We start from the raw sequence: 25,538 nt of genomic DNA on the forward strand, positions 1-25,538 counted from the left end.
AATCAGGTGGTAAATTCACCATACAAGTCATAAAATCAAGATTTTATAAATTAAAGCAATTACAGATTACCTAAGCTAAGTACATCATTATTAAGACAAGGAAACTGAGGCACAGAGAAGCAAAGTGACTTATCTTATTTACACGGCCAGTAAAAAGCAGAGCTGGCATTCACAACCCAGGTTTCCTGATTTTTGCTCTGGTAGTCTTTCCACCACATCACACTACCATTCAAACCACACATTTGAGGGATGCCTTGGTGGCTCAGTCAGTTAAGTGTCTGACTCTTGATTTCAGCTTAATGTTATGATCTCAGGGTCACAAGATCAAGCCACGTGTCAGGCTCTGTGCTCAGCGGAGAGTCTACTTGAGATTTTTTCTCTCCCTCTCCCTCTGCCCCCCGCTTTTTTGTACTAGGTACTATCTTTTATTCAAATGAGGCAAACACCGAGGCTCAGACAGATGGTCACACAGATGGTCATCTGCCCCAGGTCATAAAGCCAAATATGTACTCAATAAATATTAGCCAACCAATATGATAGATAGAAAAGGCAACACTGGCCTCAGACCCAGTCTGACTTCCAAGCCCATGTTCTCAACCATTCTTAGGGACCAACTCCATGGTGCTGACACAATGTGTTTGTCTTCCCGTGTCTCACCATATAAATGGAAGCCCCGTCAACTCATCACTCTCTCTTTCTCTCTTTCTCTCTCTCTTTCTCTAAAATAAATAAATTCTTAAAAACACACACACATTTTGATTTGGGACATTTTGATTTTGGAATATTACTCAGCCATAAAAAAGAATGATAGCTTGCCATTTCACAACAACATAAGGGTATTGTGCTAAGTAAAATAACTCAGACAGAGAAAGATAAATACCAAATGATTTCACTTGTATATGGAATCTAAAAAAAAATGAACAAACAAACAACAACAAATGAAACAGACTCATAAATATAAAGAACAAACTAGGGGTTGCCAAAGGGGAGGGGAGCAGGGCATGAGCAAAATTGGTGAAGGGGTACAAACTTAATAGGTACAAACTTTCAGTTTTAAAATAAATCAGCATGGGGATGAGAAATATAGCACTGGGAATACAACCAATAATACTGTAATAATTTTGTATGGTGATAGATTGTCACTACAAAAAAAAAAAGAGAGAGAGAGAAGGAAGGAACATACTGAAATTTGAGTTCCACCTTTTCAAGAACCCTCAATTTTATTAAAAAATAAAATAAAATAAAATAGGGCCCGTATCATAGTAGGTAAGATTTTGAGACTTCGTTTTGTATCTTTCATTAATCACCTTGAATTCTGAATGATTGTCTTCTGGCCTACATTATGTTTTAGATGTCATTTCTCCTCAACTGTGTAAATATAACAGTTCCTCATTATCTCCCTATAGACCTTCTGCTACTCCATTTTGCCCTTTCCCTGCCACCGAGCTCCACCAAATGCTGCTAAAACTCCTTCCAAAGTCAAAGTGGAATGATGTTTTGATTATACCAAGTACACTATATGTTCCCAGTGGTCAAGGATGATAATGTACACACTTGTATTATCTAGCATAATATGAAGCACACTCAGTAAACACATAATTGACTGACATAGGTTTTTGGATAATCCAGGGCTACAAATATGGGTTAAGGGGACATCATCCCTAAGTTCAAATGTCAGTTCTGCCACTTATTACCTGTGTGACCTCAGGCAAGTTGCTCTGGGTCTCAGTTTCCTCATCTGTAAAACAAGGTTAATAATAGCATCCACACAGAGTTGTTATGAAAATTAAATGAGATAATAATCTATTAGCACAATGTCTGGCCCATAATAAGTGCTCAAAAAATATTCGCTAGGATGATATTCTATCATTACGATTATTAACTATTCCTATTCCTGCCATTCACCATAATTCCTCCTGTCCTTTTTCTAAGTGAATTGGAAAATTCCCCAAACCTGAGGGTTCAGTGAACATCTTTTTTTTTTTTTTGAGAAATCTATCTGCTACATAAATAGTAAATCATCCAAATCCCATTAACTCTAGGTAATTTTATTTAATAATCATATTTTAAAAGTTGGACAAATAAATAAATGGCAGAGCAATTTTGATTAAATCCTGTTTTCTCAATGGCTATTTGGAATATATCATTCATATGCAAGCCCCAAGAATATTGAGTAACAGATAAAATAAATAATGATCATAATGCAAACCACATTCTGATTCCCACTTCTCTGCAAGTATAACTCCGTGTAAGAATTTTAAGAGCCAAAAAGTAACATGCTTATTAACTGTGGGTTGTTCAGTTATATACATAGGGTTTAGCAGATCACGTGAATGTTTCCATATTCTCAGTTAAGCTAATTGTTCCTTAGAGCCCAGTTCTTATATCCCCTTAAGAATTCTAAGATTTGCCTGAAAAAATATATCATATTTCCATGACTATGACTGAACACAAATTTGGAAAGCTCACTGAAAGCAAACCATCCTAGAAGACAGGAAATGGTCATTGTTTTCAAAGAAAGTCAAGACGCTCCAGCATGTAGGGAATCAGGCTCTTAGGAGCTTGATCTCATGTCCCTCCACATAAACCTGTGTATGCCATGGGGACAGACCCTGTCTTTCCCCTCTCCCATGGGTAGCAAGGAAGAAGAATATGGTCGCTTTCCATTTGAGGTAGGAAAAAAAAAACACCATTTTATTCAAAACTGCCACATAAATGCATCCAGAGAAATAGATTCCCTCCTTTTTGTACATTTAATTTCAGTTTAAAGTATTCTGGGACTTAGAGGGATTCTGGACTTGTGATAGGCAAGTTATACACCTCTAGGGAAGCCTGTCAAAAGATTCAGATTTAAAATGTCATTTCCTAGATATGCGGTGTTTTCTGCAGCAGAGCTCAGCGTGACTTTCACTAGGAAAAGTTGCTGCATTTCATCTTTTCCTCATGAACAAAAAATAATTACAACAAGAGTTTCATTGATTTTTTTTTTTTTAATTCTTGGGAGCAAAATGTCAGGGAGCAAGTCTGAGACTAGAAAAGAAAAATCCTGGTTCAAGTCCAGTCAGCTGCTCTAACCAGAAGTAGGCAGGATAGGCACCATCAAGCCTGACCAACCACTGTAGAGGACGGACGTCTGGTCAGTGGAGCTTTACTTATGGAAAGCAGGGAAGATCAATATAAAGTGTTTGTAAAAAAAAAAAAAAAGAAAAGAAAAAAAGAAAAAGAAAGAAAGAAAGAAAAAAAAATCTGTATTTAAAATCCATTTCAAATGGCTTGACTTCAGTAGTCAAACCAGCGGTGGAGCAGGGTCGGCCTAAATATTTGGATGGAGACTCACTCCATCACAGCCTTTACAGACTGTGCTCAGAGCCCTTTTCTGGCACAACCCTCTTCCAAGGAAGTCCTGAAGGGCTGAATTAAAATCTCTAATATGAGAAGAATTTCAGCAAGGTCACAATATAATTAACCTGAGTTATCTTTCAAAACTCTTGCTGATATATATTCTGCCACTTCAGACTAGGCTCACGCTGTGATTTTTAAAATTAGCAGAGAAGGAGGCTTTCATATTCATTCACACTAAAAGGATAAAGGAACGTTTGCATAAAAAGAAAAAGGTGGTCAGTACTTTCTATTATTCTCTTATTCTTTTAACAGTTTTTGTTGTTTTTTTTTTTTTTTAATGGCGTCTCTATATGGCAAAGCCTTATTCTGTCTACTTGCTAGTCTGCAGAAAAGTCTTAGTCTTATTTAAGGATCATGGTGATTCCCTTCAGTGCTTAGAGAGGAAAAAAAAAAAAAAAGGAAAATCAGGGCTATTATCCTGTGTTTATAACAAGTCTATTACCATAGTAACGACTGTGATGTCACAAACCCTACATTGAGGGCCAAATTCTGTCCCTGACGGGGGAAGGGCAGCTCAGCCTTGGAAATCAGACAAAACTGTACACAAACATGTGTGGCCAGAGCAGGGACAACGCTTGTAATCACCAAAGCCCAGGGAGCTCCCCTTCTCTGAAGAGAAGGTGGGGGCAGGGGGAGAAAAGCTATTCCCCAGGCCCACTAATAAGCTACACCCACACTCCTGGATGCAGCTGTGCAAAAGGAGAGGAGAAATCCAAGCAAGTGTGGTGTCACCATGTTCCCCATCCCAAGTATTCCACTGGGCCCACTGGCTGCCAAACATGGAAGGGATCCAGTCTGAGCCCGCCCAAGCCCATGAAACACTCTGGAACCGGTGCCCAACCCGATGGAACCCTCTGGTACCTCGGAAGAGCAGTGACTTGCCTCATGATGGTGAGCCCTTCAAAACCAAGCTGGGGTTTTAGTCCCGCTAGGTCATCCCAGTTCAAAGAACCACAGATCCTCAGGTTCAGAGAACGCATCAAGTCTCCCAGAAGATGGGGACTTGAAAAAATGACTGTGTTCCTGTCACTGGGGGATCTGAAGTCGCAAACTAGTAAGGACTCTTATTCTGATGCAGTCTTAGCAAGTTTTATACAAATACGCCGGAAAAGCAACTTTATATTAAAAGGAATATTGAATCAGGAGTCAGAAGACATTAGTACTAGTCTTGGCTCACGTACTTAGAAGCCACCTGACCTTGAGAAAGCCATTTAACCTATGCGACCTTCAGTTTTTCTATTTAGCTATATCTAGTACACTATTTCCCAGAGTCACGGTGAAGATCAAATCACATCAAACAATGAACGTGAGTGCGCTTCATGAACTATAAAGGATTTAATACAGACATAAGGTGTTATTATTGCTGGTATTGTCACACGGCCAGTTTATGGCAGAATGGGAATAATTTAAACGCTAACAGTTATTTTCTTTCCAGGAATCCAAAACATACATATGCTCCCTGTCTTCCCCATCCCGAGAGGTGGACAGTTGCATGATATAGTCAGTTCTAAATTATTCAGGGGCTGATTATCGAGGGGCCTTTTACTTCTAGCCATTGTACCATTTATTAGTTGCCCTTAGGAATGCCAGTGTTAACCTACATATAGCTGTAACATTGATAGGGAATGTGCCTCAACTCAGCTACCCTGAATAACAACCCTGGCAAAAGTTTTAACAGAAGGAGAAAGTGAAGTGATTAATTAGATGAAAGTTTTTAGGTAATCTGTGGGCCTTACTTATCCATGGATAATTATACACATCACTGTCATAAAGCTATAGTCAAATTCTTGACAGGTTAGGACTAAGCCAGCCAAGATACTAGCATTTTCTCAAGGAACAACAGAGTGGCCCATACTGCTGATGTATGTGCAGTAGGAATTTGACTATCAGCCATTCAGTCAGTTTTCAACAAACATTACTGGAGCACCTACTATGTGCCAAAACTCACCACACACCCTGAAAACCCCACTATCTTCCTATCCATGCTGCTGTCCCTTATGATATTATACAGAGCAGCTTGGCAAAGCTCATGGCCTGACTCTCAGAAACTCAATCCTGAAACTTCTGCCAATCTTACCCTGGTGCAAAAATCGGCAACCTCTGGTTGTCGGGCCAGTGCTCGCTTCGGCAGCACATATACTAAAATTGGTTGTCGGGCCAGACCCTCCTTCCAGCCTTTTTTGTAAATGGTATTTTATTAGAACACAGCTACACCCATTTGTTTATGTACTATCTACAATAGCAGAGTTTAGTAGTTCTGGTAGAGACAGCACAGCCCCAGAGCCTAAAACACTATCTGGCCCTTTGTAGGAAAAGTCTGCAGACCCCTGCACTAGATAACGTGACTGAATCGAAATTCATCTCTCCTGTACATGTTTCTGTTTAGGGATTAATGGAGAAACCTCCTTGAAAGCAGAGATCCTTTCTGTATCTTGTCTTGTCATATAGAACCTTGGAGAAGCACAGAGCCAAGGTTTAGAGCAGATACAGAAAATTAAACACGTCCTTCCCTACATTTTGTTTTCAACAGATGAGTGCTTTGGGGTTGCATGAAGACAGCATAAAACCACTGGTGTTGAGTTACTTCTGGCTTCTAATTCCTCCGAGTTCCTGTGTCTAAGACTTCCAAGGCTCAATCTTTGGCCTGTATCCCTTTGCATATTTTTTTCCTGATCTGATGTGGAATTAGAGTTAAATGGGAGCTGTGTGCTTGAATTCCACGTGGCTGGCTCAGCAGGAAACTCCAGGGCAGGTTTTTTGGCATGCCAAGCTCATGTTAGCCTCAGCTATGCTAATTTCTAAAGCTGTTTGCTTTGCTCAAATAAATCTTAGAGGGGAATTTGCATTTGGATGCACACCTTTTTATGCACAAATTATGTGCATGATAATTCTGGGACAGACTAAGGACTTAAAAAAAAAAGAAGAAGAAGCATGGTGTTTACGGAATGGCTTTAGTTTCATGGGGACTATGTTAGGTGCTTTACATATATTTTCTCCTCTCACAGCCATGACAATCCTGTGAGATGAAACTGTGATCCCCATTTTACAGATGGAGAAACTGAGGAGGAGAGAGCTTATATAATGTGTCTGTGTCCGCAGAGCTGGTAAGTGACAAAGCCTAGATTTGAGCCCAATTTGTCTAAATCGGAGGCGAGTGTCCTTTCCACCTAGACACACTGCCCTAATGTTCCCATTTATCATCACCACGCATCCAGGCCACTGCACACTCACTGGAATATGAACTCTACATTTACAAAATTAGTCACCCCACCCCTTCCCAGTGGCCTGTGCAAAGTTATGACTTTGGTCCTTGGGAGATACACCTGGGTCCCTCTGCATCAGAAAACAATCAACCAAAGGAAAATAGGGGCATTAAAAAGGCAAACTATGTGATACACAAATTATATTAGAAATTAGCAGACAAACACAATCTCAAGTGATTTTGACAGGTAAATGGATTTTAATGACATTCTCTCTCGAGGACCTCGATACGAAAGGACACTTTTTACTACTAAAATGTAGTAGGCTAAGCAAGGGAATGTACACTCACTATGAAGAAAAATGTTAGTAACTCTCAGAATATGGTGTAAATACATCTATAACACAAGTCCAGGAATTTATATCTACAAATACCCTCACTGTTTATGGAAACATAACCACACACTTATCTCCCCCCCAGCCCCCCCAAAAATACAAACATTCCCTTCAGTAAGTTATAGTGAGTACTGCCATCAAAACTTACTATTTATCATTGTTCAGCTCAATATACAGAAAAATAACCACTGTAGCAATTAAGCATTCTAGCGTAACTCCAGCATTTCACAGCAAGCCAGATACAGTATCACTGAACTTCTTTCTCCGTTTGGAGCACAGCGCTGTAATGTAGCCTGTGCTATCACCTAATGCTTAACCCATTGCCCCGCACCTTCATACACATGCCATCTGATCTTCTGGAAATATTAAAAAACTGATTACGTTTGCATGCAAGTGAAATCCAGACATCCATTTTTCTTTAAAGCGCTCAAAGACAGTTTTCCAGGAATTAGAAAGAACTCTGTGGCAGAGATGGATAATCTAGGTTATTTCTAAGAAGGGCAGCCCGCTCAGGAGACCCAGCCCCTCACAATGCCACCACACGGTTCAGTCAGTCCGTATATAAAATTATTTCATCCTTTTTTTTTTTTTTTAATTTTTAACAGATGATTTCAGAGGAGGAAAACTACTTTTTTTTAGCCAGTGGTAGGAAAAATTCATTCGGTTGAAAGTAGATTGGGGACTTGGCCTGAGTTTGCCTAACAGAGTAATGAATGCTACTTTAAATAACACAAGCAGGAACGGGTCTTCTCTACAAAGCTCCTAAAAACAGTCTTTTCCAAAGGTACCTTGGGCATTTAATAATTCTTTATAAGGTAATTACAACTTTCTAGGAATCGTTCTCATTGGAAGCCCCAGTAATGACTTACCTGCTGGTGGCTTTATGAAAGGTGGAGGAATTAAAGGTACAATAATGGGCACATTGCCATGATCCTTGGACCCTGCAGGTGAGTCACTGAGTCCGTTTCCTGTTGCAAGCCCGGAATAGCCTGTGCTTATATTGTATGGTGAAATAACACTGTCCTCGGGTAATTTGGGTTTTGGCAAAGAATTTTCTGTAAAAGAAAAAAAGATCACATTCACTATTACAAAAGGTCTTGTTTCCCTTGTGACCACATTTTCTCAAGTCAAATGGCCATGTAACAAAACCAAGTTTTCCTTGCAGATCTTTAAACACTTTACCAGAACTTCACAGACCATCCTGGACACTTTCCGTTTTGTTAACCGTAAATTTTGAGGGCGATCCTTTACCATTTGGCTCATTATGATAACTAGTACCTCAATTGCATCCTGGTGATACATTTTAGCACTGGGAAAACCCATAGAAACCTGAGATGCAATTAACCTTTTCCGGGTACAAAGTCCTATCTAGCATCACCCTCCGGCTACCAGCTAAAAACATGCCCCATCCAGTCCTATCACTAGATCCCAACTGTATTAAAAAGTTTGGTCATAATATAACCAAAAGGACCCATAAGAAAGAAGCAGATTATTAGAAAGAAAACTTGTTTCACAGGGTAAACATTAGTATCCATTAACTATTAACAAAAATGAAAATAAAGAAAACTTACAATGATCTGAACTTTGTGAATTTTATCCTTGCATGTGAATCATTTAAAAAAAAAATTCAACCATGGAAAACAACTTTTTCCCTCTAGTAGCATATCCTGGCACTCTCTCCATGTTCCCCAGAGGCAAAGATTATTACCTAGACCAAGTATTACACGAGCTATTAGTTTATAGAATATAAACTCATGACTTGCATTTTTCATTTACAGTAAAATTGATGATACTATCCCTGTAACATGATGTGTACAATTTCATAGTGGGCTTAACATGAAATTTGTTACGTGCGTTCAATTCCACATGCCTGCAGGACAGCTCATTTACATTTTGTCACTTGGCATATAAGAAGGAAAAAATGCTATCTTAGAGACTGGAAATAAAATGAGCAAACAGGTAGTTTATGCCAACAGATTTTGAATGCAGCGCAAATACTGATCAAATTGCCAGTGATGGTGCATGATGAATTTTACCCACACTTTATTGAAGTTCACCAAATGGACTGCTCCTTTACATACTCTTTTTTTTTTGACAATCAAACTCTCACTCCGAATTTAGGTTCATGAATTTAGCATCCATGACAACACCCACCTTTGGCTCTAGGCTTCCCTCATGAGATACCTGACACTGCTATTCGCTGATTAGAATCAGTGTCAATTCGACACGGCCAAGTCTCTAATTTCCACTCTTTGGCTGGGCTTTGACGAAAATTCTTATAAAATAATGTAGGATCCAATCATGCACTACTCTCTTGCTCCTCATACCCCATCCAAGGCTGGGAGCAGGAGGAACTTCAAACACAAAACAGAAATAGGGCTTTCCTTTAGAAATCCCACCAAAAAAAAAAAAAGGAGGAAGAGGGGATTACCAAACTAACTTTCAAGGTCTAAAAATCCAAATGCAGTATTTCACTTAATAGAAAGCACCTGTCCCCAAAAACTAATAGATCAAAGACTCAAGAAACTAGAAGGAGAACTTAGCAAACATTGTCCCTTTCTATAAATCTGTGGGCAGTACCATAACCCTAAGGTCCCTAGCCCTTGCTAGCTAGTGCTGCCATTGCTGGAAGGAGATTAAACTGTGTCTATTATTGTTTTATGTTGTGCTCTTATATTCTGTGGAATTCTGCTTATGGGAAAGTACTACTGGGGATGTACGTTTAAATCAACCGTTGGCATAATCAACAAAATGAGTCCCGAAGCAACTCAATTGGCAGGTTGAGATAGTTAATCCTTCTTTGCATGAACAAAGGGACATTAAATGTCATTACCTTTGAGAACAGAAATGTGCTGCCGGCTCTCTCCGTCTGTAGGGTAGCTCCTGAATTCAATATCTTCACCATCTTTCAATTCAACCTTATCATAGCCATACCAGCCAAGGAGTTCATTCATAGTGTTTTCTGCAAAGTTCTGGAAGAGAAGCATAGGCTTCTTTTTTATATAATCAATAACTCTTTGAAAAGAATGCATAAATCGAATTCTGTTTGTACTACCCATTGACTGCCAGGCCTGCCCCACCTCCCCTAGAGTGGCGCTCATTTTTCAAATCACAAATCACGTTCAAAAACCGTAATGCATTTAAATCTCAGGATGACGCATCCAATTATGACAGGCCTTCAGACACTTGCAATTTAAAGATAATAAGAAGAAAAGGTATTTGTCAGTTTTGCTTATAAATAGAAGTCATATTTTAGAATATTCTGCAAAGTCTATATCCCACACACACGCAAAAATATTGAAAGGAAAAGCACAAACACAGCTAAGAAAATATTTTGAAAATGAAAACAATTAATCGACCTTTTTGTGGTTCAGACTGATTTAAATTAGAATTGCTTTCTGATTCAGGTATTGTTTCTTAACATAACTCCTATCTCAAAGAAAGCAAAATCTCAGCCAAGAAATAATTTCTCAGTTGTCAAGGCTACAAGGGTCTCCCTTTTTAATTTTCCCTTTTGCAAGTGTATACTTTAAAAATCAATGCGTAATTTGCTTTACAAATTTCACTAGTGACAGATTCTCCGTAAAACGAAAGGTCACTATGATTGTCTTCTGACAAATAACGTAAAAATACCAAATAACCTTAAGGTTAATAGTAAGCCCAGTTTTGGAGAACACCTGAAAACACTTTATGAACTGTCAATCAATATGTAAATATAAGGTACTATTATTGTTGTTGTTATACATACCAAAAATGTGAAAATAGTGGGTATAATTGGACAGCTTTAAAGCTTTAATATCAGGTGACTGTTTTTTTGTGACCTTATCAACTGTTAGATCTGAAAATAAGATGTGAGACTGTATTAATGATCTTAAAGCTTGCATGTGCCTTAAAACATCTCTGAGAAATAAAGTGCAGTGATAGTCACCAGGAGTTCGGGGGTGAGGGAAATGGGGAGATAGTGGTCCAAGGGTACAAATTTCCAGTTATTAGATTAACAAGTCTGGAGATAAAATGGACAGCATGATGATTATGGCTAATAATACTGTATCATATACTCAAATGTTATTAAGAGAGTAGATCTTTTTTTTAAATTTAAAGTATTTTTATTAACATATAATGTATTATTTGCCCCAGGGGTACAGGTCTGTGAATCATCAGGCTTACACATCTCACAGCACACTAAGACAGTAGATCTTAAATGTTACCACCATGAAAAAGAAATGGTAACTATGGGATGGGATGGAAGGGGTCGCTAATGCTACAGCAGTAAACATTTTGCAATATATTTTGTCCATCAAATCAGTGCATTGCACACCTTACACTTACACCATGTTACGTGTCAATTATACCTCAAAGAAGCTGGGGGAATTTTCTTAAAATAAAAAGAAGGGCCCTGTGCTGCAGAATAAAGGCATCATAAATACGGAATGAATTTATTTTTTTTAAAAATCTCTATTTGGCAAGGCATCCTGAGCTTCCCAGACTTGCTAGAAAAGCGATATATTCTAACCTTCTCTGTGGCTCAGAGAACCTTTTCTCATTCTCCCTAGAAGCTGTCATTTCCAAATTACACTGGGATGTATAATTTATACACCTGAAACAAAGCACTCAGGCTAAACCAAGAGTGTGCACAGCCTCAATGTGCGAGTTCCTGTTCTCTTGAATTTCACGACTTTAGATTTCAGCAGGGGTTGCATAAAAAAGAAGAGATATTACACTACTGACTCCACAGAAACAAACCTGGCATTTCAAACCACCCACAGAATGCTAGCATCTTTGCTTTCGTGCCCACTTAAGCTTGGAGCTCCAACTGGGTCTATTGGTGACGGTACAGGGCGCCGGCAGTTTAAAAAAAATCTAGCCAGATTGATTTAGTGTGACCATCCACAAGGCCAACAGTCAGCCATATCAAGCTTTAGTGAGGCATTTATTCTCTCTGATGGCTGGTCATGTCCACATTAAATAGACATTCTTTTCATGAGTGCACAAAGATGAAATGATCGATCTGTATAATAATCGGCAACTTCTGGAATACCACTGAGGAGGACTCAGCTAAAATGCTGCTTTACTCAATCAGAAAAGATCCCTTTAATGAGGCACCCATCTCCCCTAACACCCAATTCTTTTCACTAAGCTAAGCGCCTGGCCCAGAGAATGACAGTCGCCAAGCACACAAATCGAGGCCCTTCATCAGTGGTCTGGCAGCAGAAATCTCCAAGGATAAGGATTACACCTTACATCCAAACCCCGACTCCCAACAGTGTTGAAAGCCAAATTCAAGCCATCCTCTTGGTCTGTGTGCTATTTACCCCAATCTCCAAGAGAACCGTGCCAACAAGACAGAAAATCTTTTTTGCATAGTAACTCCTGGCCACCATATCCAATTTTCTAGACCGTTTGTATCTGGGCGCCTCTCTCTCTGGTTCTGTCTAACCTCTGAAGTGACACAAAGGCTACAGATGCATAATTCATGGAACAACCTGCCAGCCAAGGATATAGATTTGTTTGTTTTAGTCCAGCTGCAAATCCATTCAGCTTTTCAGAACCAATCCCAGGGATAGAGTCCAGAAGTTTCAGACATTAGGGTAAAGACTGAAACCTCAACTGGGTTATTAACACCAAATTCGTATTACTGGGGCACCTTAAATACACCCCGTAGTTTATGGTTCATGCTGAAAACTCAGAGGCTTCATGGAACAATCAATTTGAACTTGATCTATTCCATGATTTTCAAGTTACTATAAATGTCAATGAAAATAAACTCTGAAACACTTCCTTTCTTGACAGTGAAAATAAAAATAAACACCTTAATGCTTCGCTATATGCCTGCAAAAGCAGAAAACAAAAGGTTTATAAACCCTCAAGCCATAAATCTCAAATCTTTCATGGAAGGGGAAGCAAGATGAAAGAAAGAAAAAGCAACACCAAAGTTTCCTGCAGCATATGAAATGGACTATTATTACGTCTGTCTCATACACTACTGTATTAAGAAATTAAAGAACCCCAAAGAATAGATAATTTAAGATTTTTAATTGCTAGGTAGCATTTGATGCTAGATATCATAAGGGCTCATTATGGTACTAAACCAAAGGAAATGAAATAGATTTTTGCAGTTATCATCCAAGAAACATAACATACTCTAGAAGAAATGAATTTAATGTTTATGGCCCATAAGGGTTTTCAAATCCTTCTGGTAGAAAATTCCAGCAGTAGTTCTTTTCACATTTTTTGTATTATTACCCTTAAAAAAGGAGTTTTGTTAAAAAAATTCCTTTCCTACAAAAGTTTCTCATGTATGCTATTTTTTTTTTAATAAAGGTGGTAAGAGGGGTGCCTGGGTGGCTCAGCCATTAAGCGTCTGCCTTCCACTCAGGTCTTGATCCCAGGGTCCTGGGATCAAGCCCCACATCGGGCTCTCTGCTTGGTGGAAAGCCTGTTTCTCCCTCTCCCACTCCCCTTGCTTGTGTTCCCTCTCTTGCTGTGTCTCTCTCTATCAAATTAACAAATAAAATCTTTTTTAAAAATTTTTAAATAAAATTAAAAGGTGATAAGAGTTAAACTACAGAGATTTTAGAGGTAAAGATGTTCAATAAGACAAATTACTATACCAAGGGAGGTAGTGAAATTTCTTTCCCCCCAAATCTTTTCCCAGCATATGTCCTAGAAATAGAATGGGAAACTGATGTCCCTCAAGCTCCTTCCCCATAGTAAGATTCTCTGAAATCAAAGAACTTTGACTTACACAAGAAATTAAGTATCTTTTACAAAGAAATATCATAATTATCATGATCACACATCATAAATTTTACCGAACAGTTACTATTTCAAATATTTTATCATTGCTCCTATAAACCATGAAAATTGTGCCAGAAATTTCAATATTCTGGCATCTGAATCGCATTTTGCAGACTGCCTCTCACCCTTGGAAGTGGCACAAAAATCCTCTCTCATACCATGTGGTCCAATTTGGGTTTGGAAAATAGGTCACTATAATTATAATGATAATGTCTAACACTCTTACAGCACTTTACAGTGTTTCCACATCCTTTAACTCTCCTGTTCCTTTTAATAATCCTGTAAGTTGGGCATTTGATTTCAACAATAAACTTTTGGTGAACCTGTATGATACGCTCATTTTACAACAGAAAATTAGTGTATCCAGAAGGTAAATGGTAGGCATGAGACATCACCCAATAAAGTCAAAACAAAAATACAGATCTTCTGATTCTTATACCAGGCCTCTTTCTACGATCAATTCCATATAGTACAATGTGTCAGCAATTCCAAAGAAACGACCTCCTTGGACCAACCAAAGAGCTGCAAAGCAATCATACTACAGGATGTCAGCATCACCTGTAAAGAGCTTTCCAACTAGGACCCCTCTCTACCTATGCTAAAACTTCATTTTACTTGCTTTTGGATTTGATCATTGGTCTCTATTCTCATTAATTATTTGTATTGTTGGGGGGTCAAAATTCACTGTTGAAATTTAATCATCTCATTTTATAATTTTGGGGGCATTGCATCTGATTCTAATTGCTTTGTACATTTTCTTTTATCTTTTTTTTTTTTTACGATTTTATTGATTTATTTATTTAGAGCACATGAGCAGGGAGAGAGGCAGAGGGGAAGAGAGAGAGAGGGAGAGAAGCAGACTCCCTACTAAGCAGGGAGCTGACACGGGCCTCCAGCTCACAACCCTGAGATCATGATCTGAGCTGAAATCAAGAGTCAGAAGCTTAATGGACTGAGCCACATAGGTACCCCTAATTGCTTTATATTTTTAATATTTACCCCAATACTACCTTACCCTCTCCAATTTCTCTTTCTCAATCCCAGGACTCCTAAATTCCTAACATTTAATCTGAAAACATAAATTTAAAAAAAAAATAGGTCACAGAAAGATGATGGAAAGGCTGGAATTTTTACTATTTCCCCATTCCTTCTGAGTTCTTTTGATACTGGCAAAATATATTTTTGTTAAAATTAAAATATATTAAAGTATATTAAAATTAAAATATATTTTAATTCCCAGGTCATTCATTAGATTCTCCTCTTCTTTACCTGGAGGTACTGTACAAATGTCAAAGTTCAATCTAAATGATTTTTCATGGAACATTTTACTGGTAAATAATAAACAGTTAACTCCAAGACACTTTGAAAATTGCAGTAATTACAAATTCTCACAATACTTCTGAAATGCAAATACTTCAAGGTCTTCGAAAAGGTCCAATGATTTTATTTTGAAAACAACAAACCGATTTAATATATAGGTAAGTAACAGGGCACCTGGGTGGCACAGTCAGTTAAGCGTCCCACTCTTAGCCTCTGCTGGGGTCATGATCTCAGAGGTTGTGAGATTGACCCCCCTGGCCGCAGTCGCGCTCAGTGAGGAGTCTGCTTGGGATTCTCTCCCTCTTTCTCCCTCTGCCTCTCCCACCAAGCACTCAAGCTCGCTGTCTCTCTTTCTCTCTCTAAAATTAATAAATCTTTAAAATATAGGTCAGTATCACTGATGTCTTTCTTACCAGTCTTCATAAAACTGAATGCTGACATGTTACTAACTTTTACCCTAACCAAAAGAGCAGAAAGTTTTCAGAGAGTTCCCAATCATTCATTCAAATGAGGGAAAAGCCATGACCTCTCTCTCCCCACAAACATAATCCCAATTTTCACTCCAAGTCCCAGTTTTGGTAAAATATGTCACCTATCCCAAATACACTACAAGTTACCCAAGGGCAAAAAACTTTTATTTTCCCCATGCCCCACCTAGGACATTGCCTAGCACTTAGAATGCACTCTGTCAATGTGCTAGTGCATTTGAAAACTTGCACAAATCTTAAGTTTAAAAATACAGAGAAATGATCAAATAAATTTCAAGGAAACTGATTTTTAAAATAAGTATGTGCAAGTTAAAAGAATTGTAATATCCAGTGTTAATGAGCAGTCTCTTAGTGCTGGAAATTTAAGTTGATACAACTTTTAGAAAAGGTTATTTGACTATACGCAGTAAAAGCCTTTAAAAATGTACATACCCTTTCATTCAGCAATTTTATTTCTCAGCACTGTAGGAACTATTCTAAGGAAATGTGTGCAAAAATATGCACGTTCAGGAATGTTTATCTCGGTGTTTTTTTTCTTAGAAACAAACTATATGTCAAACAGTAGGAACCTGGTTAAATAAATTACAGCTTAGTCATGGGATGACTAAAATAGAATACTATTTTGCACTAAAATATACTCTGTAGATAAATTTTTACTGCCATGAAAAGCTATTAACAATATATTAAGTTTTTAAAGGAAGGATAGTATGTAAGACCATTTTTGTTTAAAAAAATAGTATACATCACACATAGAAAAGGGCATTGAAAGACATATATCAAAATGTTGATAAAAAAAAATGTTGATAGTTATTATGTCTGGGTGGGAAAATTATAGGCTTTGTTTTTCTTTTAGCTTACTTGTATTGCTTACTCTACCACTTCTATCGGGTCCATGTATTCTTATAAAAATAAATCACTTTAATTAAAAATTAATTAACACATAGTCTTCTCATAGACAGCCATGTCATCTTCATTCACAGTCCTAATGACAATAAAAAGGATCTGTCAGTTATATAACTTCAAAACATTCTGACACACACTGTCCATGAAAGTGAAGCCTATGAGAAATACTTTCAAAGGAAACCCCCAATTCTAAACGTTTTACAAGGTTGGGGGGGTGGGAAATGCTAGTATCTCTGCTGGAGGAGATTATGAATGATGGAATGGTGGTTGTTTTTGAAAAATATTTTATCTCCCTTTTCATCTCCATGTGTTCTGAGACAGATTTCTATTAAGCATCATTGAACTTGTTAATTGAGATTTTAAAGGGGAGGGTGAAAGAGCAATTTGCAGAAGACAGCTGATTTCTTCTGCAGATGTAAGAACTGAACTTGATCACAAGTGGGTTTCTAGCGCTATGCCCACATCTGGCCTAAGGTTGGGTCTAAGTCACCTGTCTTAACACGGACTCACTGGATCGGTTTTATTTTAGAGCTCTGCAAGGTCGGAAGGTAAAATTTAAATAATGCAAAAGAAATATTGTAAGAGCCCTTGACACATTTACTTCCACATTCATGATACCACTGGATCAGACGGTATCTTAAGGATGAAGCGCTCCCCACAGATGACCCAGTAGAGGCCATCCACGTGATGGAGTCAGAAGAGAGGCTGGTTTATACCTGGGTACCCACTGAAGCCTTGATAGTTTTACCCAAACTACAGTCTATTAGCCTGAGATCCCTTAAAGATGGTCACTGCATTCCATTTGGATCATTTTGTAGCATAGTCCTCGGCCACAACGCAATGATGACAATGCCGTTCTAAGGGCAGAAGACACATCGTCACACTAAAATCCAATTCCGGCCTGGAGCACGCCTGCGGAGAAAGTCTTGTTCTCTTATTGATATATTCTAAATGGGAAGGCTCCATCATTGGCATAGGAAACCAAAGTTGTGTGTTTCCACATATAAAACCTACATTGCTTTATGGTCTTTTTGTGACATGGCACAATTATGTCCCCACATTTTAATCTGTGGCCAGGACATCAAATGTCCTAAAAAAGGTCAAACAAGTGCTGTGACATTGCGGATTCCAGCCCTGAGGCTAACATTGTGGCAAGCAAGGCAGGTGTGTGTCTATGGGCAGCTGTGTCCCATCGCAGCTGCAGAACCCCCCTAAAAATCACCAGGACTTGTTACATTGTCTTTCTGTCCCTGCCAAAGCCACTCGCCTTAAAACAGGACAGAGTTCCACAACCCTTTGGTTATGTAAGAAATATTAACACCCATCAGTCTACGGATCCTAAAATATACATTCAGCAAATCTCACTCACCACATTCTTTCATGTCTGTTTACACGTTTCAGTTGGCAGCACCAAAAACAAAGTACTCTTTTTTTTTTCCTCATTCTACCCAGTAATATCCCTTTTCTTTTAGGAAAATATTCAATAATCTTATTAACTTGAGAGTGTAAGTGTGGCTGACTTCCCATTCCACAAGAGGAAGTTTGAGACTTCAGAGCTTTTTTAAATGTTCCGCCTTCTACTACTTCTAATAATTTTTTTTTAATTTATTTATTTGACAGACAGAGATCACAAGCAGGCAGAGAGGCTGGCAGAGAGAAAGGGGGAAGCAGGCTCCCTGATGAGCAGAGAGCCCGATGCGGGGCTCCATCCCAGGACCCTGAGATCATGACCTGAGCTGAAGGCAGAGGCCCAACCCACTGAGCCACCCAGGCGCCCCTAATAATTTTTTTTTTTTTTAAAGAAAGAGAAGTATAAAGACTTTTAATGAAAAGGATACTTGCCTAGAAAATATAAAAAGCATGGTCACCTTAACAAACTATCTTTCTCTGTGACTCTCCTTTTTTCAGACAGTCACTTGTGCTCACTGATATTTGCCCTTTTCGAGGCCCTGTTTTTGACTTTCCTTTAAAAACTCTGTTACCTCTTGGTTTCTATGAGTCTGTCTTTCACACAAGCAGAGTAGGGCTTGGCTTCTCAGAGCAGTGCTTGGCAAGCACAGAGGCAGGAAACGCAGAAGGGAATGAGTCTGTCAGACTCATTTTCTTCTAGTTCAAATGTTTATTTCAGATTCGGGAGGAAGTGGAGTGGTTCCTTTCCATTTCCTGGTCTCTGGAACCTGCGAGTTGTATAAGGCTTCGAGAATCTTGCTCTATCACACTCACAGGTTCCCAGACGGAGAGAAAGAGACTCTTTTCAGAAAGCCCTGGTTTGAACAGAGCAGAATTCATAGCTCTCCGCGCCCTCCCACAACTCTCTTAATGGGTTTTGAGTGGAGCCTTGAGCAGGACAATGGAGAGCAACGTGGAGGACAAAGCTGGTGGGAACATCCCCTTTTAGCTTCCAAGGAGTACAGCTAACAGGAGTCCCCAGCCCCACCACGTGGCACACCGGGGGCCATTGCTCAGCAGCGAGGTCTGACAGGAGTTGTGAATGCCATGGTGAGATCTGTCCTGAGCCCACTTTCTAAGTTCCTGAGATTGGCTGTGTCTGACATTAAGATGGAGAGTCAGCAGCAAAACTTAAAATATACCTGTTTTAGTAATGAGCTGATTTCAACCTTGAACATGCTGACTTTTCCACACTGTGATTTCTCCTTTTTTTTTTTTTCTTTTTAAATGGAAACCTATTTATTTCACTGCACTCACCGGCTTGGTTCTGCAACTTGCTCTATTGTCTATGCAGTCGACAGAGGTCATTTTTAATGCCAAATGGAGACCATCAGAAACCAAATTAGCGAATCTTGTGGTGAGTTTACTAATAAACTCTAACAGATGTGCCTGTCTCTTAACTGTAGGCATCAGGACTGTAGCATAATTTTAGGTACAAATTACTTACTGGGAATATTTATAGACAAAAAAAAAAAAAAAAACTTCAGTAAAGGAGACCCGAAGACATTTAACTCAGATTATCCTGTAGTTTAACAACTGGTAGAGAAATAACACTGTAAATGTATTAATTATGGTTTGTTTAGGAAAGTTCCCAGGGCAGAGAGCTTGATCTAATCACATTGGTTTTGTCAGAGCACTTTAAAAGTTAAAAATCTGACTCATTACCTCTACTCATAATGTAGTTTTTTTGAGTTGCATTACTGTTTGGTAGCCACTAATCACATTCCCCAAGATCTATGTATGCAAAAATACATACCCTTAAGTACAACTGTATTTACACTTAACACATGTATTTACATTTACACATTCAAAAGTACAAACTCATTTTTATGTTCTATCTACCAAGCTCTAGGGGAACTCCTACAATGAATTAGTCCTTCTATATGTTGGGATTCCCTCCTAGGATCCATTAATTATGACACATATGAGCTAACAGTATATTGAAGACTATTATGTCTTCACTAGATACAATCACAATACTCACTTTGGAAACCAAAAATAGTCAAAATGTAAATTGCATCACCATCTAATTTTTTTAAATCGTCTCTACTGGTCTCTAACTAAATAAGGCACACTTATCATAAGTAGAGTAAAGTAACAAGTCCCTTTAATCAAGAAAAACCAGGATGAAGTGAGGAAGAAGAAAAGGAAAGATAAGGAAACATTGTAAAGGTCATAATGAGACAAGCATTTCTACTTGAAGATATTTTTACTACACTACAAGCAAGCTATGCCAAGTCATGTACTCTTCACACACAAAATTATATTGTATCAAATTCAAATTTGTTACAACTGCCATGTACATTAAACCAGTGATAACGAAAATGTAACCGAATATCTGATCTAGTCAAACAGCGACCAACATTAGCTCCCAGCCACATGAAGACAATCTCCAATGCCATTACTGGTGTCAGCTAAACCTCAGCCAGTTTGTCCTCTCCAGCCATTTTTAAATAAATATGTAACTATCTCAATTAGGAGATCTTGAAGAAAGCCTCATGATGAGGTGATTTTGTTGCTCATTCTCAGCGCCCTGCATTTGCTGTACTTAAAATAGACACTTGTACCAATGTCCTTTCTATTACCCGAAGGGGGGGAAAAATCACATACACACCAGTCCTTTCTCTTTCAGCTCACAGAGAAGCAACTTGATCCACCCAGTGTTGAAACCCGAGTAGGTCACTGTACACCATGATAAAATTCCCTAATCCCTGAGCCAAATCTCCCTAAGGGGGGCCTCCTCCTGACCCTCCACTTCCCAGGCTGACTTTTCCATTCGCTCTCTCCTCTGTCCCCCTTTCATTTCCCCTACCTTCAAGCCTTGATATGTGATCCTCGGTGGGGGCTCAGGTTTCCGTTTTTACAGCTTAGGCCGTGCTAGCTGTATACATTCCTTTCTTTCTGCCGGGCAGTGATTACTTACCAGGGTTTAGTTTACACTGGTCCAGATGAAAGCCGTTCAGATGAAGGCAAACACAGTCAGGCAGCTCCCGCAGCACCGATATGAAGCTGCACAAGGCCACATTGTGTTCTCGGTGACATTTTGTTGCACATATTTTTATACAGGGCAACCAACTTGTTATGTTACTCTACACTGTGGGTTTGGGGACAAGGAGGGGTAATAGGAAGATGACGCTGAAGGGGGGGGTTATTGATGCGGTTGGTAATATTAAAAGCAGAAAAATATTAATGAGTTCCAACTAACCCTTTCACGGTTTGACTTTGAGAAAATGCTTTTCAAATGAAGACTTTGGGGGCTCTTCTCTTAGAGGAATACCTACAAAACAATTCCACTAGAAATGGGAATTCATGCCTGTTGGCATGACTGACGTGACTGACAATTTCCGCCGGGTTCTCTCACACATGGGTCCAAACCAGACAGAAAATGCCAATCCTACAGGCAACTGAATTATTTGCTGCGTAAAACTTCTTACTTAATGCTGCTCTGCGCAGAAACGATGAGGACAACTTCAAATAGTAGATGGTGATTTGGAAGAAAAATAACATTTTTTAAAAAGAGGAAATTCTGTGCATAGAGGTTAATACCATACTTAGTCCTGCAGCATTGGCTAAAAATTGTGTAATTTTTCCCCTTCACACAATGTTGTTTTTGTTTCTTCCTCACCAGTTCAGACAAACATCTGTTATACTGTAGAAGGACAACTATCTCCCAAACCACGGAGTGCGCCCGCAGCCAAAGTCAACAACGCGAGCCCCAAGCATTGAGCACAGTCAGCCTTTATATCCAGCCGGGATAACATTTCACATGTTTTGATTAAAATTAGCTAATTTGTAATTCTAGAACCTATGAAACTTAAAAGCTGCCATCCATATAGATCACATTAGGCAGTGTTTTAAAGGGCCAGCGCACACTGATTTCCTAATGGCTTCACTTCTCTCCTCTTCCCTCACCCCATATTTAAAATGAAATGGAAAAGTAATCTGGAAATGCAGGACAGGAGGGAAGGGTAAGTGAGAAAGAATGGTTTTTGTAGACTGTTCGAATTCCACCCCCATTGTAAGACAACTCCTACTGGTTTCTCTTTTTAAAAACTATCACTGAATTCAATGGTGGTTTCCATCAGAAGGAATGGCATTGATTTCCAAGGCAAATCTTCCTAAACTCTCTTTGGACCAATTGAGGCTGCCCCTCATGGTTTCAGACACAAAGTTCCTCACCCAGAAATAACTCAAATCTCCAAATTGAGATTGCTAAACATATGCACCTAGGTATTCATACAGCAAGTCTTATCCATGTGCCCCTTTCTAAACGGGCTTCTCAGAAGGCACTCTCACAGAATATGTTCTAACCAAGAAAGCGTCCAAACGCGATAAATTTTATTTAGTTGCATGCCATTTTCATCCAGTCTGTCTTTTAAACACAAACTTCGCCAACCTGACAAAGTCAGTTGGCAGTGTTTAGAATTCTATGCAGAAGACGGTGAACATCAGGACGGCTGCGGAATGAAAACTAAAGTCCCCCTGAAAACTGCTACTTGCTTGTAATTCACAAAAAGAAAAATATATATATATTTTGAAATCCAGAGACTCGTGAAATCAACACAGAATAAAACCCTAGCCGGGCAAAACCTTCAACTTCATGGAAAATAACGGGGGGGGGGGGTTCGGAGCTGAGCGGTGATCTTGTGCAATCGCTCCAACGCGAACAGCTGGAGCGCCAGGCGGCTGCGCTCACCACCTCTGGAGCACCGCTGGCCTGGCGGGGAGCCCGGCCTCGCCGACAGGACTCCCGGCTGGCCTTTCCGAACAATGGGCAGGCGCTCTGGAAGGCCGCCCCTCAGACAGTTATCTTTCAGCGGGGCTAGCCCAGGTCTGCTAAACTGGGAAGCGGAGCACGCAAAGGGGAGCGGGAGGCGGAGGCAGCCGAGTGAGAGGAGCGGACAGGGGCGGGCGAGGCGAGCCGGCGGTCAACACGGTACCCAGATCCATGCAGCCGGGGCCGCACTTGCCGGGGCACTGACAGCCTCTTTACACCACCGCAGCTGGCTAGTTGGGGGGAAGCGGGATCGTGGAGCGGGGAGATGAACTGAAGGGCAGGGAGCAATCGAGCGCTCCCGGGGTTCCTCGGCCCGGCAGCTCCTTAACTTTGGAGCGATCCGAGAAATGGTTCCTGAAGAAAAGGGGGAAAACTACACCGCCGACTAGGAAAGCCTCTTCACCAGGTCCACCCGCCACTTGGGCCCCCGGTCCCCTCCCACTGAAACGCGCCTGTGCCAACCTGGGGTTTATAAGGTTAAATAGTATGTGGTTTCCCGGCCGCCCCCCACCCCCCATCAAATCGGAGGCAGGCAAATCTCGGGGATGCAGCCCGCGAGTTGGCCTCGGTTTTGCACCTGGAGGAGGAGCTGAGGCTTTCTGGGCATCCTACAGAAACTGACAAGCGCTCCCCGTACCCCCCAAATCCATACAACAGCCCAAAGGGAGCAAGCGGAAGAAAGAGCTCCGTCTCTCCAGCCCCGAAGTCCAAAAATACCTTCATTTCCTCATTGATCTCCCTTTTCACTGGGTGAGCCGGTTTCCTGCTCCTTTTATTTTCCGGAGGTCTCCCTTCTTTCTCCATTTCTGCCATGTTTTTGTGTCTGGTTTCTGTGGAGATGAAATGGCTGCTGCCGCCGCCGGCGGTGGTGGTGGTGGTGGTGGTGTTGGTGGTGGTGGTGGTGGTGGAGGTGGTGCTGATGGTGGCAATGCTGGCGGAGGTAGCGGTGCTGGCGGGGCTGGGGCTGGGGCTGGGGCTGGGGCTGGGAGGGGGGAGGGCAGGCGGGCGCCGGAGAAGCGGGGTCTCTTCTAGCGGCGGAGAACGTCAGTGGCTGTCAGAGGGAAAGGTAGCTCGAGGAGTCTCGGGGATGCCGCCGCCGCCGCCGCTCCTGCTCCCGCTGCCTCTGCCGCCGCCGTCGCCAGCGCCGCCGCCGCCGCTGCCCCTGCCGCCGCCGCTGCCTCTGCCGCTCCCGCCGCCGCCGCCGCCGCCGGGCTGCATCCTCGGTGCCCCGTGGAGTCGTCAGCCATCTTCCGTCGCTCTGTCCGTCTGCATGGGCGAGCGGAACGAGGGCCGGGCGCGGAGAGAGCTGCTCTGGGCGTGCGTGCGTGGATATGTGTGTGCGCCCGGGAGAGCGCGCCAGCCCCGGCGCCCAGCGCCTCCCGCGAGCCGAGCCGGGGGCGGGCCGGGGGCCGGCGCGGGGAGGAGGGGGCGGGAGGGAGGGGGAAAGGTGGGGGGGCTAGGACGGCCCCCGGCTCCCGAGCGGGCGTGGCTTCCACCGTCACTGAATACGCGGATGCTGCGCGGCTTCGGGGGCTGCTCGCGGCCGCTTGCTCATCCGCGGCGGGCACCGGCGGGACGCGGCTGCCACCTCGGCGAGACGGGCCCTGGGGCCGCCCCGACCCCAGCTGTTCTCCTTAGCTCCGTGATGTGGGCTCGCGTGGGTCTGGAGTTAGCTTTTGAGCCCGTCCTAAAAGCTGCTAAGGGAAAAAAAAAAAAAATGAATGGGGGTGAAGGGAGGAAGGTGGGCGGTGGGAGGGCACGGGGACCCGAGGTCGAGTTGCACAAGGGCCGCTTTGCTTTCCCTCGGGGAAGGCAGACCGCGCTAGCCGCCTGCGGATCCGAGCGCCGGGGTCTCGGGGGGAAGGAGACCACTGCCTGGAACTCCCCCCGCAGTTGCCAGGACAGTGTCCTCTCCGGGGGGGGCCCTCAGGGCGCGCGGAGGCAGGAGGCCTCCTGGAGAGGTCCCTGTGCCCGCTCCGCGGGTTCCCAACGCGGCGCGGGCTACAACTGCGCTGGCAAGACCGCTTTTGCCTCTCGATGAACCACTTAGAAGTAGGACACCTCGGCCCTCAGCCCCCTGTTCGTTCTTTCTTTTCCCTCCAGTTCGCGTTCGCTCTCTCTCTCTCTCTCTCTCTCTCTCACACACACACACACACACACACACACACACACGTGTCTCACTACAAAGTAACAGCTTTACCCTGTGACCCCGCGCGCACCCTTGTCCCAGTGCCCTGGGTTTAACCTCCAAAGCATTGGATGCTGCTGGGAGCGCAGGGTCCCGCGTAGGGTTCCGTGGTCCGGGTGCTGGTTGCCCTCGCCCCGCCCGACGGGACCCTCCCTATACCGCCCGGCGACACTTCACCGCGACTTCCCCGCACCCGGCTGCTCTCCCGCAGCCGTGATCGCTCCCCCTGAGCTCTCGCGCCTCCGCTTTGGCCCTCTCGGTCCACGCCTGGGGCCAATCAAGCTTGGATTGCATTTGTCGCTCTCTGGGTTGAGGCACTGGTGTGAGCGATTTGATGAGGCTTCCGTGAGATACGCAGCCCCGACCGCTCCTACGCGCTGCAGGGGGCACATTGACGTTCCCCTCTTCGCTTTCCCGCGCCGCCACACTTCGTAATTACCTGACACAATGCGATATGGGGGTGTCCATTGTTCCACTGCTTGTTATTATGGAGTGTTCATTATAACAGTGGTGGAACTTAAAATTACACAATTTTTTAAGTACTTAAAGATTGAATGAATCGGTTTGGGGAATATGAGTCAGCTTTCCATTAAAATCTGTTTGGCCTGTCAAACGAGGC

General features: G+C 41.9%; 1 protein-coding gene across 1 annotated transcript in view; it reads right to left on the reverse strand.

Moving 5' to 3' along the window:
• The window catches only part of LOC122904122 (sine oculis binding protein homolog), a 162,223-nt gene extending 138,517 nt beyond the window's left edge, over positions 1-23,706 (reverse strand). The window contains exons 1-3 of the mRNA XM_044244600.1: positions 23,449-23,706; positions 9,830-9,968; positions 7,866-8,051 (exon numbers count right to left, since the gene is read on the reverse strand). Of these exons, the coding sequence (XP_044100535.1) occupies positions 7,866-8,051; positions 9,830-9,968; positions 23,449-23,544 (421 nt within the window). The 5' untranslated portion in view covers positions 23,545-23,706. The remainder of the gene's footprint in view (positions 1-7,865; positions 8,052-9,829; positions 9,969-23,448) is intronic.
• Positions 23,707-25,538: the final 1,832 nt, after the last annotated feature.

Source organism: Neovison vison, chromosome 1 (genome assembly GCF_020171115.1).
Source record: "Neovison vison isolate M4711 chromosome 1, ASM_NN_V1, whole genome shotgun sequence".
In the NCBI taxonomy this organism is placed as follows: domain Eukaryota; kingdom Metazoa; phylum Chordata; class Mammalia; order Carnivora; family Mustelidae; genus Neogale; species Neogale vison.